We start from the raw sequence: 15452 nt of genomic DNA on the forward strand, positions 1-15452 counted from the left end.
GGTAATGTTGGAGGAAGCACAACTCAAATACACTGTTCCAAGCCGTACAACATTCTCACGCAGTATTGTTCCAAATTTGTACCAAAAATGCAAAAGTAAAATGCAGGAAACATTGGCTAATGATATCCAAGATATTCAGTCAATGTCATTCACAACAGATTCTTGGACATCAAGTGCCTCAGATTCTTATCTGTCTCTCACTTGCCATTATGCAGACACACATTTTAATTACAGGTCTCACTGCCTAAAAGTCAGCAAACTGAGCGGTGTTCATACAGCACTTTCCATAAAAGCTTCTATTGTTGAAACTCTGGAGGAATGGGACATATTAAGTGAAGGCAACACTATCCCACTGTTTATTGTCTCAGACAATGCTCGTAACTTTAGAGCTGCACTTGAAGCAATAAATTGCAAATCACAAACTTGTTTTGCACATACTTTGCAGCTGGCAATTGGAGATGCCAAGAAGGAAACAGGACTTCAAAATATGTGCCAGAAAGCAAGGTCCATAGTGATCTACGGTTCAAAGATTCACTGATTGAGGATGGGGAAAAAAAAAATGGGTTGAAAATTTGTGCAGGGAGGTTTGTAAGCTGTGTAAGCTGAACACAGTAGCTGAAACTATAACTGAGACAAGTGAGGCTACAAGTGAAAAACCTATTAAGAAGTCATCTCTGTGGGCCTACGTGAAACCTTCAACATCAGCTCAGTCTATGCTTGCAAGCTACGAAGAAACTATCCAAGGAGAAGTAAACGAATATCTGGCAGCACCCTTAATCCCAAAGAATGAAAATCCTTTCAGTTTCTTGTCAGAGAAGGGGAGCACTTGTTTCCGAAACATAGCTGTGGTAGCAAGAAAGTACTTGCCTATACCTGCCACACAAGTGTGCAGTGAGAGACTTTTCTCAACAGCTGGCAACATTGTGACGTGTAGAAGAGAGAGTCTACTCCCCGAAAATGTAGAGCAGCTTGTGTTTCTCCACAAAAATTTAAATTAGCTAATATGTAGTGATGTAACAAGACTTTTTTTAATACGAACTAATTATAAAATTGGAGAACCTTAAAATTTTAAGTACTGTCAGTTTTTTAATTCTACATACATTGTATCAGTAAATATGTACCTGTTATCATATTGTAATGTGATGTGATATAACATGTTTTATGGGATTTCAATTCTCATTCTAATTATTCGAACTCAATATTCATATTCGAGAATAATTTGGTATTCGTATTCGAATTCGATTCAAACTAAAAAAACTGATATTCGCACAGGCTTAAATGTTACACAAGTGACTTTGCCATTGTGCGCGCATGGAAATAAAAAATAAAAAATAGTTTATGTTTTATTGAAGCGAAAAATGCCACGGTTAACCCGCAAACCGGATAATCCGCACCCGGATAGTAGGGAGTCTACTGTGTATTGGAATATGGTACTGGAGAAGTAGATTAGGGACGATAGATATGCCGTTTTTATTGGTGTTTATCTCTCGTACGCTGTTCATTATTCTTGTTTCTAATGCTTTGTTGTGCTGCGCGCCTGCGCCAGCCAAGCAGTTTTACACGGTGACGAGTTATTATAAAATTGTTTGTACAGATTGTTTATAAACGGTACAAATTATGTTCCTATTGGAAAATAAATTGATAGCATAATATTAATAAACCTTATTATATGTGTGCAAGTAACTTTTCTTTGAGCAAAAAGTCTACAGAAGAGCATTAATATTTTATGTAAACCTACGTAATTAAAAAAAATTACATAATTATACAGAATGCACATGAACTCATAACTATATGGAAACAAAAGCATACGTAAGTAATGTGAAACGAATAAAATATAATTTCTTTGTAAAAATTTACTTTATTTGAAGAAAGGCCGCAGCATTTAAAATACATAACACTTTACTGTCGCAAATTTATAATTAATGCCGGTTTAATAATTTTGATACGTAAATATTAAGTTGTAAATAACTTGTACAGCATTTCTTTAAAGTAACGACTTTTACAGAGAGTGCAGTCATTCAGGTATGTATTAACCTATTGATGTAATTTTAAATGGGGCAATGACTCAAGTCTTAACTACTCAAAATTTTCGAGCTTCAAAGCTAGACTCGAGTCAAGTACTAAAAACTCGACTCGACTCGAAATATCGAGTACTCGTGCACCCCTAGTGTTTAACAGTAATTGTACAGAATAACACATTAAAAATTAATGTAATAATCCATATTGTCTGGCCCTCGGATTAATGAAGTTGGTTATCGCTGCACTAGAGCAACCCCTCTTTACCCACAAGACACGGTGGGTGAGTGGTCAGATCATTCACTCCCGATCACAGTGATTCAGGTTTGATTCCCAGCAGAGTCAAACCTGGATTATTCTCAAATGGAAACATAGTGGAAGTTGCCAATAGCTAGCAGGTTTTATCAGGGTACTCCTCTCACTATTTAACCCCTAATGTATGTGTTGACCTAGGTGACAATTGAATAATGATAGAACATTAACCACCACAGTCACAGACTGCCTACCTGTCTAATCCCGTGTCCAACTTGAACTCGATCTGCTCCAGCAGGTACTTCTTCTTCTGCAGGCAGTCGCCGTGCTTGGGCGTGGACCTGGAAGCAGAGTGCGCCCACGAGTGGAGGCGGGGGCGCGGGGCGAGCGAGGGACACGAGGGAACACGAGGCGAGCGAGGGACACACTCACGCGACGAGCGGCACGAGGCTGTCGCCGAACTGCTTGTCGAGCAGGTGCACGATGGCGTTGCACTGGCGCGCCACGTGGAAGAAGTGCAGCTGGGGCGGGACCCTGCCCTCCGGGACGGGCACGCCCTGTAGACCCAGCTCCAGGGCGTAGTCCAGGTGCTCCACCACCAGGTGGTGCAGCAGCACCTCCAGCAGCTGCAGGGCGTTGCCGGGCAGGTCCGACTGCCCCGACAGCTGTGCGCCCACAACCACCAGTTAACAACCAGTTCAACAGGAACAATGGACTCAACACATTTGTCACATGTGCAAAAACATTGATTTTTTTTACGCGACTTTCTATGATTGTTTTTGAGAAAATGTGACTTATTCACTTTTTTTTTAAAATACCAAAAATTCACTTCCAAAAACTCAGAATACCGGTACTTAGAATTGCAATTAAAAATGAACTTATGAATCAATTTAAATTATGAAGTGTGACCAAAAAATTGCATGAAAATAATGAAAATTGTTGCATATATTATATTATTTTTCTGTCTATTGTTTGGTTTTAATCCATCGGCATTATCTGTTGTTTAAAAACATGCGTCCATCAAAAAAGATAATATACTACAATACTAAATACGCAAAATGTGAATGCAAGTATCAAGATCCTGAAAGTCACCCAATCAATAGTTCAGTCAATTTTTGGATTTCTCAAAGCAGTATTTAGCAACCATTTCACTATGTAGTTCTACGGACACTATATTTTAATTTCATGTATAGTATCCATGTTGTATGCATGTTTGTTTGTGTGTGTGAAATAAATCTGTGCTATTATTGTGGTGTATTGTTTGCTGGTGTTCATTTAGCTTGAGACCATGACTTTGCCTTTAAACTAAGTTATAATTAGGGACCAACATTTAAGATATCATTAACAAAATAAAATCTTTCAGAATAAAAGACTGATTTACTAAACTGTCTTTTTTACCTTAGGTGTTTATGATCGAGCCAACTTAAAGACGTTAGTTTTTATTTTTTATTTTTTATTGAGGTTAGTTCTATCCTAAAGCTAAGGCCATTTGGCTTCCCGGCATACATTATAATTTTGCACTGTGCGATATAATAGATATATTTATACACTTACTTGAATAAACTGGATGTCTGTGAGTATTTTACTAAATATTACCTTTAGTACTTACTTGCTAAACAGATACATAGATAGAATAATTGGATTTAAATCTAATATGATATATCTCAATAATTTATTCTTCATTTTTTTTAAATATTTTATTTGATCTGGAAAATTGAGCATATCACTACACACAGACAAATACATTAACAAATGATTACACAAAACACTAGAAGTATTAAAAAAACATAACATGAAACACTTTTAACTATTGCACTTGAGCAGGGGAGACCCATTGTAACGAGTCAGTTAATGAAGTCATGTCGTTAGGCTTACTTGGGCGGGCAAGACCTTATCATAATAAGTTTGCAGTACGAGTGTGAAATTATTAGCCCGAATTGTTCAGTTGGGCCAGGAGGAAATGTATTCATAAATTGTACAGTAGGACGAGTTACTGTTATCCGCAGTTTAATTGTTGAGTCTCATTTAAGTTAAAATTTAGTAAATATTGTAATGTTGCAGAACCCTGCCCTCCTAATTAAATAATTTTCTTTTAAACTTCTTTTTGTATAGGTAAATATAAATAAGTCAATGTTTTTAGAGTGGTGTGTATATTATGAGACAGTATAATCAGACGTTATGGCTTTTAATATATGTTATTTTCACTTGCTATGTGTTTTAAGAATGTACTTTGTACTTTATTAGACATTTTCTATCATTAGTAATTTTTATGTAATTATTCACAAATGAGCCGCTGTTCTAGATTTTTACGTGTTTAGGCATACTTATTCAGGTTTTTCTCAATAAGTTTAATTTTGTAAAGTAATTCGTATTATAATTATTGTTCTTAAATTTTATTAACGTGTTGTAATATAATTATAAATCACGGGACTGTGTCTGGGCTTGTGTGATGGTTAGAAAGAGAGGCATGAGAGGCCTGTAAGTGGGAGTGAGAAAGGAACAGTGCTTCCCCGCCAACCGAGATAAAGACGGTAATTCCCCCCCTGCATGGGAACCGGGTGATAACTGCTCTCTCACGGTGTGGGAGAGAGAACGAGAATGGAAGTCCCCGATTTCGATGTGAAATTGAAAAAAGACTGATCAGGGGAAGCCCAGATTTCTGTGTGTACAAGATTTTTTCATGTGTTGTAACTTGTTCTGTGATTGGCTAATATCTGTAGAGTGAATGAAGCGTGCGTGTGATTGGTCGGTGAGGTCAGGTGACTTCTCCTCCCTGCGTGGAGAAGAGAGTGGCCAGACTTCACCAGTCGTCTGTCGAACGCTGGACGAGTAGGTTGCGTTCGATGGCTTCTCGCTAAATTATAATGTAATTTACGAAGAGACAATTTCACGTTGGTGGTCGGAGCCAGGCCTATAATTAAATCAACCTAATTTTCTTTTTTTTTCGTTTCGGATACAATTTAACTAGAAATTGCGGCCACCTTCGTAGGCGTTTTGGCTCGGGGCGAGATTTGTTTTCGCTGGGTGCGGCCCTGTTCCGAGGTCGCACCATCTTCGTGTACTTGCAGTAAAACATTACTGAAGGACTTCATCTACGCTATTATTTTTCGGTAATTTCTCATCATGCGAGCTACCAGCAGTTTTTCGACGGGCAGATGTATGTGGACTGAATGAGTAACCTCTTTTGAAAGTGTTTGGAATCGTCTGTGCAACATTCTATTTTAAAAAATAATAAAAACATCAAAATTTGCAATCGGCGTTGAACTGTTTTATTTTGTATATAACGAACCGTTATATTATTGATTAATTTGGTAACACAAAAGACTAATTAGCTACAACTTTATATTTTTGTTATGAGTTTCTTTAGTGAGATTTAGTGTTACTTATAATTAATCTAAGATAATTACCTCCCACAAAAGTACCTTGTGCAGGGTGGGTACTTAAAACCCTACAATGCATCATGTTGCATATCTGCAACAGTATTAATAAAATGTATTTATTGTTTAAAATTTTTTTTTTCTCCATGTGGCATTGTCTGTCTAATGAGCAACCGATAGGTAGTGCAAATAGTGTACCAAACTCCCGCTAGATCGCACATGCTGCTTCTCTAGGGGGTCTTTGAATTGTGTATTTATGGCGCATATGAAAATACATTGAATACACAACTTACACATTTTTTATTTAAGCTTTTGCTTTATTAAAATAATTTATAAAATTTTCTATGTTTATTTTGAACTTTCATAAATAATTTGGTGTATTAAATAATACATATTTCATTCATTACATATTTACCGTATTTACTAGTGTATAGCGCGCCCTCGTGTATAGTGCGCACCACGATTTTTGCAACAAATTCCAAAGAGAAAAAAAAAATTTTCCTGTAAATAAATTGTACTAACATTTTGTGGTACCTGTTAAGTAATTATGTATGAAACAAATGATAATTTAAATTGATGTGTGGTGATGCGTCAGGAAAATACTTAAACTCTGCTGTGTAGACGGAAGATAATGAAGCGCTGTATCGTCAGAACTGGTACGGGAGGAAGGGAGGCAGGCAGGAATGTGACACGGAGGACTAGATGACTCACCGGTAGCAGCTGCGACAAAGCGAAGGAAGTGGGAGGGGGGACTGGTGTCAACATTCTCTCTCTCTCTCTCTCTCTTTTATTTTACTAGCTGCGTTGGCTTTCTGTAGAGGGGGAGGTCTAAAAATAAACAAGAGACCTGCGAGCTTGCGCGCGCACGTGTGTGTGTGTGTGTGTGTGTGTGTGTGTGTGAGACCAGGTTGTGAGTCTGTGTATGTGTGAAACAGAGGCCTTGTTGCTTGTGCGTATGTGTGGGGGCTGGCTAGAAACGTCACCGTCACCCGGCAGTTAACAACTTCCACTCCTCCCCCGCCTCACTTTTTTTTTACGTGTATAGCGCGCATCCTTATTTTTTTCCTTTACTTGAGGGGAAAAAAGGGCGCGCTATACACGAGTATATACGGTATATTACCACATAAAACACATGTTGCATATATGCGACATCATGCAGTATAGTATAGCTTATTTTCCAGCTTTTGAGCGCCAAAACGAAATACATAAATAGGTTTCGAAGCTGTGAGGTGGATGTGAATAGTAGTATGATGTTATATTCTTGTACATACAATGTCTACATTTAAATACTGTGATAATGGCGAGGTGCGGTATTTAAATAATGATGAAATGCTTTCAATTATTGAAAACTTTCCACTAGATAGTGAAGATAGTGAAGATGACAGCGACAGCAGTGATAATGAATGTTTGGTTTCAACATCATGTCATAAACAAACTGAGGCAACTCATATGGACATTGTTCAGGTTAGTGGAAAGAAATTCTTGGCATCCAAAGCTGTTGATAATGTTGTAAATAATGCAAATCGTGAACAAAATGAAATTGTACAAGCACATGCCACTGATGATTTATACCTCAGAGATGTTTCTTACTTTTCTGCTGGTCTAGCAAATTCAAGTGAAATATCTACGCATAGTGATGTAACACTTCCAGAATATTATCAGGTGCTCCACACATTACAGATCCAACAATGCAAACAGCTTCAAAAAGAATTACAAAGAAACCTCTCACTGAAAATAATACTACCTCAGCAAATCATGCTACCCATGCAAAACAAGATCCCACTGCTACCTCAACAAAGAGTGCTATTTCTACAAACAAAGCTATCTCTATAAGCAGTGCTAAGACAGTGAGACGTGCTCCCTCTGTACATACTGATCATGTAATTTGGAAGAAAAGTAACCTGTCCCTACCCCCGCAGCAAAAAACATTCTTGGGCAATGATTCCTTGCCTTCTGAAATAACTGAACTACAAACACCATATCAGTTCTTCAAATACGTACTTCTTCACAGACAAGTTAATTGACAAAATTACTTACGAAACTTAACAGTACAGTGCTTCCCAAAACATAAATCATGTGTTCGCTGTCTAATCTAATGAAATTTCACAATTTATTGGAATTGTTTTTTGTTCACATCCATAGTGAAAATGCCTTACGTGAGAATGTACTGGAATAAAAGTATAGGTTTGGATATTGTACGAAATACAATGTCTGTAAATAATTTTGAGAAAATTAGAGCCAACCTTCATTTCAATAACAACCAAAGTCAAATTTCAGATCCACAAGCAGATGGTTTCGATAAGCTAAACAAGTTGCGTCCTGTTTTAGACGAACTTGGTGAACGGTTTTTGTCAGTGCCAATGGAGGAATTTCTTTCAGTAGACGAACTAATTTGCGCAGCGAAATCTCGGCATCATCTGAAACAGTATATGCCACTGAAACCCCACAAATGGGGCTTCAAACTATTCGTGCTTTGTGGTGTTTCAGGGTTTGCATTCAAATTTGAAATATATACAGGATTGGAAAATGTAGCTTCTAAGCGCATGAGTTGTGAACATGACATAGGGGCAAGTGGCAATGTTGTTATTAGATTGTGTAGAGAAGTGTCACGAGACTACAACTATAAGATATTTTTTGATAATTATTACACTTCATTGCCTCTAGTTGCATATTAAGCAGGTCAAGGAATCCTGTCTTTGGGTACTGCCAGACGAAACAGGATAAAAAATTGTAAACTGCCTAGTGAAGACGAAATTAAAAAAGAACCAAGAGAGGCCATTGTGGAGTATGTAGCAAACTACGATGGTAGTGATATAGCAAATGTTCAGTGGAAGGATAACAAATGTGTCACAATTCTTTCAACATTCGTTGGCTCCCAGCCAGTGCATTCAGTGAAGAGATATGACAGAAAAGCAAAGACGACAGTAGAAGTTGAGTGTCCAGACATTATTGCCCAGTATAACCTCCACATGGGTGGTGAAGACCTGTTAGACAGTATCGTGGGACGCTACAAGATTGTTCTCCGGTCAAAGAAATGGTACTTCAGATTGTTTTACCACTTATTAGATCTGTCAGTGATCAATTCTTGGCTACTGTACAGGTGTGTTGCTGCCACGAATCACCTTCCTTGTAAGAAGACAATGAACCTAGCAGACTTCAAACTTGAAGTTGCAACTGTTCTGTGTATGACGGAAAGCAGACACTTGGCAAAAGAGGAAGACCCAGTGAAATAAATCAGAAGTTTGCTTAAAAAAAGAAGAAAGTCCCAGCTACGCAAATTCCACCTAGTGATGTCAGACTTCATCAAAAGCAGCATTTACCAGAATGGAATGAAAAGAGGCAGCGGTGCAAGATTCCTGGCTGCAGTGGATATTCTTACACTGCTTGTGGGAAATGTGGAATCAGTCTTTGTTTCAACAAAAACAAAAATTGTTTCAAGTAATTTCACACGGTGTAATAAAGTACAGTATTTACTCGCATAATGTCCGCAGCAATTTGGCTACATTTTGGACAAAAAATGGGGTGCGGACATTATGAGGTAAGTCCGAAAAAAAAAAATTTTTCCTCAAAATTTTACATGTTTTGTGTAGAGTAAAAAAATTGTTCTCTCATAATTAGTTTACTAGTAGCCTGATTTAACGTATGCTCACGGTTCCGCGGATTGCATTAGTAAAAACGCTGCTTCGTAAAATTGGCACCCTTCCCTCCGCCCAGTTGAAAAATATTAACTGCGGCACACTACTTCGCAGAGCGCTGGTGACTGGCGACCCTCCGCAGCGGACGTGAGAAATATGACAGGTGTAGAGATAATTGGGTGCCGGCAATTAGTGGAAGACGCCACTAATTTTTTTTCTTCTCTCACTCACGTGTGCGTTCTTACATTCAGAAGCCGCAGCCAGCCTACACAAAATAAACGCTTTGCGTGAAAAGATATTTTTTTTAATCTTTCATTGAGATGGCCATTAACGGCACGGGGCAGATGTCTAATGTCTGCATTAGCCGGCGCCGGCGAGCCTCCTTCCCTGTCCCTTGCCCACTGTGTGTATAAAAAAGTTACCGGCAGACGTCTGTGCATGTGTGTCCCCTCCTGCCCTGCTTGACTGAAGCGGGGGAAGGAGTGCGGAGCGTGGAAAAGGCTGATTAGGAATTTATAAAAAAACAAAGCAGAGCCTTGTCTTCCTGACATGTAAGAATTTATGTATGTCCATTCTGTTACAGCTGACGTTTTCTTTACGTTGCATATCATATCTTACATGAAAACAAAATTAAAGCCTCTCAGCAAACGCGATGTTAGATAAACATGTTGAAAAATTTACAGACATTAAAAATTACTACCTAACTTAGGTACCTAAAAAAATTGGCCCTGTAGTAGCACTCAGAAAATTTCTACTAGATAGTCTGCATTTTAACAACACTTTACGCCACACAAAAAAAGACAGTGACTAAAGAATGTAGCAGTCTTGCTCAACAAAGCAGTTCTATTCGACTTCAGACTCGTTGCTGTCACCGTCCTCTGTATCGCTGCTCCCGTCGTCGTTATCGCTATCTTCCCAAATAGCATAATCTTCAGTCCCGTCGAGAGCAACGGTGATGCCAGTCTTTTTTAGGCTTTTCACCACCACAGTGTCAGTGATAAGTGCCCAACTTTGTTTCACCCAGTCACATATCTGTGTTAGTGACTGTCTTTTCAGTCTGCCCCCTGGAGTGAATTCATGACTGTCGTCTGCCATGCATTCAGAATACAGTCTACGTAAATGTCCCTTAACCGGCTTGTTTATAGACACATCTAAGGGCTGCAGAACAGATGTCAGGCCTCCTGGAACGACAGCTATGTTATTATTGCCATCACTTAGGTCGCGTTTGACGTCTTCAATGAGATGAGCTCGGAAACTGTCCCATACGAGTAGAGATCATTTCTTAAGAAGCGCACCAGGTCGGCGATCCCACACTGTTTTCAGCCAGTCTTTCACGAGTGGGGTGTCCATCCAGCCTTTCTCTTGGACACGTACATGCACACCAGATGGGAAACTACCTTTTGGTATCGTCTTCCTTTTGAAAATTATGTATGGCGGCAATTTCCGCCCGTCAGCTGTCACCGCAAGCATAACAGTACAGCGCAACTTCTCATTGCCAGTTGTGCGAACGGTAACACTTGATACTCCCTTCTGACATTGTCGTACACTGTGGCATATCAAAATAAACTGGAGTTTGTTCCACATTACCTATTTGCGAAAGCAGGTAATCGTGAGTTTTTCTCTGCCAAATAACGAATCGCTGAAATTGCAGCAACTTTTCATTGTATTCTTTAGGCAACCTTTGGCTCAAGGATGTTCTGCGTCGCAGAGAAAGGTTATCTCCTCATAAACCGTGTGACCCATCCACGACTGGCCTTGAATTCTGTATGTGGTATGTTCAAAGAACGAGCAATTTCCCGGGCCTTCACCTGTACCATTTCATGCGAGACTGCGCAGGCATTATTTCTTAACTCGCGGATTGAAGTTCAGAACTTGAGCGTCAAGCTCTGGAAACTTTCCAGTCTTTGGCCCCCAAAATGCACGTCTCACTGTTCTTTCATTTTTCGCCACTGCCGCACACTTTTCTCTTGGACGTCAAATTCACGTTCAGCTGCCCTGTTTCCATGCTCTTCAGCGAAACGAACGACTTGCAACTTGAACTGTGCAGTGAAGGACTTGTACTTCCCCATCACATACCTACGCTAAAAATACTCTTGAAATAACTCCTGCCCTTAAAGTAACTACGTCGGCATGGGTCCGCTGCGTTTACAGTTATTTTTATTACCTAGTAGTCCAGTGACCTTTCCCTTTCCCTCTCCCAACGAACCGTGGTGGGAGTATTGAGAAGGTGAAACCGTGCGCATGTACCACCACCACTTCTCTGCTACCTTCCCTACTTTGTGACGTAGTGTGAGTTGCAGCTGCTTTGCCCGCACGTCTGCACGTGGGACGTGTACTGGCTTGTGCTATATATAGCCCATCCCCTTGTAACTCGCGTGACGTCGCAGGCAGCTGCGCAGTAGAGTGTGAGTTTCTGAGTCCGGAAGGTTTCACCACGCTACAAACCCTCTCAGCGACCGCTCCGGAGAAATGAACAACTCAAGGTCAAAGCATTGTTGACAGCGTCGGTATATTTCCATCCCGTTACTGTTCCTTTCAGGGGTGGCCAAGGTTGCTTTGTCTGGTGCGGACTTTATGCAGGTTTTAAAAAATTCCATTTCAAGTATTTAAAAAGAAATGTGCGGACATTATGCGATGGTGGACATTATGCGATTAAATACGGTACAACATAATGTAAAAGTCTGACAAAAATTATCCTGAACTGATACTACTAGGATTGAAACTTTGTGCATTGTTAGTGTTTGACTTGATTTGTTGAAGTGATTCTGAATGTCTTCAATGTTATCTAATCAGAAAAGGTGTATATAGTTTTAGTATAAAGCATGTTTTTATGTCGTGTTTTCTTTATTATTATGGAAGTGAAAATATGAAGCCTAATAGTGCATTACATTTTCGACTCAGTATTTCATAAATATAAGGTTGTTCATTTGCAACTATATTGTATTGGGTACTTTTGAAATGAATTTTAGTATATAATATTTTGTTATACATTTTTTTTGCACAATATAATAAAAGTGAAAATATGTAGTGGTGTATTAAAAAAAATTAGTCTAAAATTTTATAGAGGTTGCTTTTCACATTACAGGCAATACAGTCAAACCTCTATCTATCGTTTTTCACGGGACCAACAAAAAAATTCAGTAGATGCGGACATTCAATAGATGTGGACTACACTCTTAAGAATTTTTAAAAAATAATATTTAACCTCAAAATTAGTGTCAGAAATATGTCAGTTACTTGTCATTAAAGTTAAATCAGTTGAAAAATAAATAAAAATGGAAGTATTTTACTTAATTCAATTTACACTTGCAAAAAAAAAACATAAGCACAATAAATCTACATGGAAATTAAAGTCGTTTTCAATATCCTGAAGTCTGAAATATGTTTACTCATGTCATCAAATGTAGAGCTGTCCTGAAGAAGCCGATTTTGCCAATATTTAATTGAATCGGCATTTCTGCCGACTTCCGATACGCTTGTTAATTTTCGGCCGATATTACTGAAAAACGAGAGAGACTGCCATAACCTAAAAATCCACGAGTACCCTTTTCAGTTTTCGTAGTAGTACTGCATTATTTCAGATCGCATTATTTCTTCGCAACATGTGCCAAACGTACATATAAAAATTTAACATCCTTTTTTTCAATAATGTTCTTTAATTTTAATATGTCATAAATAAATACATCACCGTCACGGTAAATAGACATCTCGGTTGTTACGGTAACTAGAGTGCAAATGTGGTAGCTTTCGTGCTTCTGTAGTAATTATGGTATCGACAAAGAATCTTTAGTTCTTTTTATGGTAATTATCTTAGGATAACAATTGGGTTTGTACTATAGTTATGGTACATCATCCATATTTCTTCGTACGTTGTTGTTCATTTGTCTTTTCTTCATATTTACGTGCTCCATTACTTGGCTGCAGATTTAAGGTGATATTTACTACTGTATACTATTATTACTGTTTTTATGACGGTTTCTTTCTAAGAAATGGTTATTTCTGCAAAATCGATCATCTATTATAATTTATAGTGACGGGACCACATATTTTGAACGATCAATGCGGACAAAACGATAATTCCAACATCGGTACAAGCGGACTTTTTTAACCTTAGTTGTATGGCAATTTTGCCGGGACCGTAGAAAGTATACGATAAACACGGACAATCGATACATGCGAGTTCGATAGATAGAGGTTTGACTGTATTATATTGAGAATTTGTAAATGAAATATTTAGTATAATCTTGTATACCAAATAGAAGAGAAGTGAATAAATGTAGTTAGTACTCTATTATACATTAGGCTTATTATTTCATAAATATATATGATATTACATTCTACATATGGCAATATTGTATGGAGCATTTGTGGAAAGCCTGTCATGTAATGTCATTGAGTAATAAATCACACAACTTACACACACCCAAAAATGTTTACACCAGAACACAATCTCACCAACTGGCAGCGCTTGAACGCCATCTTGCTCTCCTGCAGCAGTGCTATGGCCACCTCCTCGGACAGGAAGGTCTCTCCTCCGTAGTTCTCTATCTGCACGATGTTGAGGTTGGCCCGCGTGCCAATCACTGCCTGCAAGTCTCGCCGCAGGTCCTGGAACCTGAGGATCACGCCAAGTTGGCATCCTGAGAGGCCAGACAGTTGCCAACTGTCTGTATACAAAACAGAAATGGCCTCTAATTTCAATTTCAACCTATTAACTTTTTTTACCTAGCCAAATATTTTATTGTGAATATTTAGTCTGAAATAGCTCTTCAAGATAGCCAAAACTTTTTTTTATGACATAAGGAATAAAAGTAACAATAATAATAATTCAAACCATTAATAAATTTTGTTAATTTTATAAAATATTTGCAAATTTCATTTCCTAACATAGAAATTTATATTTAAATTTATTTTGCAACCAACAGCTGTTATTTCTACAGCCCTACTTCATTTCATACTTTTCAGTATAGTGCTTGTTTCAAAGTTAAACAATATTATTACCAAACAAACAATTTTTATCTTCCTAAAAAGTTGCGAAACTGAATTTTAACTGTTTTCTGAAACCTATTTATACAAAAAAACATATTTCTCAATGACCTCAATAGAATATTTTTCATTTTTCACAAAAAAATAATGTTTAATGAGCAATGAAGCAACAAATTAAGGGAGGAGAAACATGTAAAAGATAGGAAAATTTGAATATCACATTTAATCTTCAAAGAATCCCAATTCACATTATTGTAGTTGCTAATTTTTCAGGTCTCTAGGCATACAGTGAAAATCTTTTAAGAATTTCCCACCTAGTAGGTTTTCCTGATAGATAAGTTTAAATAATTGACACTTGACCTATATACATAATATAATTGAAAATAATTTTTTTTTGTTTAGAAGTTTTAATTTTTAAAGTCATTTCCAAACTTTTTTAACAGAATTGTACTACTTTCCCCACCAAGGCATTCCACGGTGGGGCAGTTGCCTGGGAAACCTCTACCACCCATCCCGCGGTACCTACGTGCTCAAGTGTCTACCTCTTCTAAGCATGTTACACTAATAAATTTATGCTTGATTTTAAATAATGTCAAAATATTAAAGGATTAATACAGTTTGTAATGGTATCAGAATTTTGGTATTATAGTAAATGTGGCAAAGAATAAAATGGTTTGAATAATAAAATATGATTTCCTTTCTATAATGATATTTTTGTAATAAATAATTGAGAACCAATACTTAATTCTAAGAAATGTAACGAAACCAAGAAATAGTAAACAGTGAAGTCTAGTTAAATTAATTTTATTATATAGCAATGCCAACATATATGTATTTGTAATAGGTCAATTTCGATTCCAGAATCGGTCAGTTCCATCGATTCCACTATAATCGTAGGATTCAGAATACAATGGTTATGGAATCAACCGTGATTGATTCATTCATTTTTTGTAAGTTTGCAAAATACATTTATTATGCAACCTTAAAAATATCAATAAATTGGATGTGTGCGCACATGTGCGTGTGTATAAATTCTTAAGCTACAGTAGAACCTCATTTTTACGTAACCGGGATTTACGAATTCTGTTGATTAACGTATTTATTTACTTGCACCGCCATTTTCTCTACAGTATAAATGCATTATGTATTTTCCCGCTTTAAGCTAAAGCATTTCCAGCAATTTACA

At 37.6% G+C, this 15452-nt stretch overlaps 1 protein-coding gene across 1 annotated transcript in view; it reads right to left on the minus strand.

Annotated features, from left to right (window-relative positions):
• The window catches only part of LOC134531055 (exocyst complex component 5), a 136785-nt gene that overhangs the window by 41218 nt on the left and 80115 nt on the right, over positions 1–15452 (minus strand). The window contains exons 11-13 of the mRNA XM_063366568.1: positions 13736–13895; positions 2701–2933; positions 2523–2609 (exon numbers count right to left, since the gene is read on the minus strand). Of these exons, the coding sequence (XP_063222638.1) occupies positions 2523–2609; positions 2701–2933; positions 13736–13895 (480 nt within the window). The remainder of the gene's footprint in view (positions 1–2522; positions 2610–2700; positions 2934–13735; positions 13896–15452) is intronic.

The sequence above is a fragment of the Bacillus rossius genome, chromosome 3, assembly GCF_032445375.1.
Source record: "Bacillus rossius redtenbacheri isolate Brsri chromosome 3, Brsri_v3, whole genome shotgun sequence".
Taxonomy (NCBI): Eukaryota; Metazoa; Arthropoda; class Insecta; order Phasmatodea; family Bacillidae; genus Bacillus; species Bacillus rossius.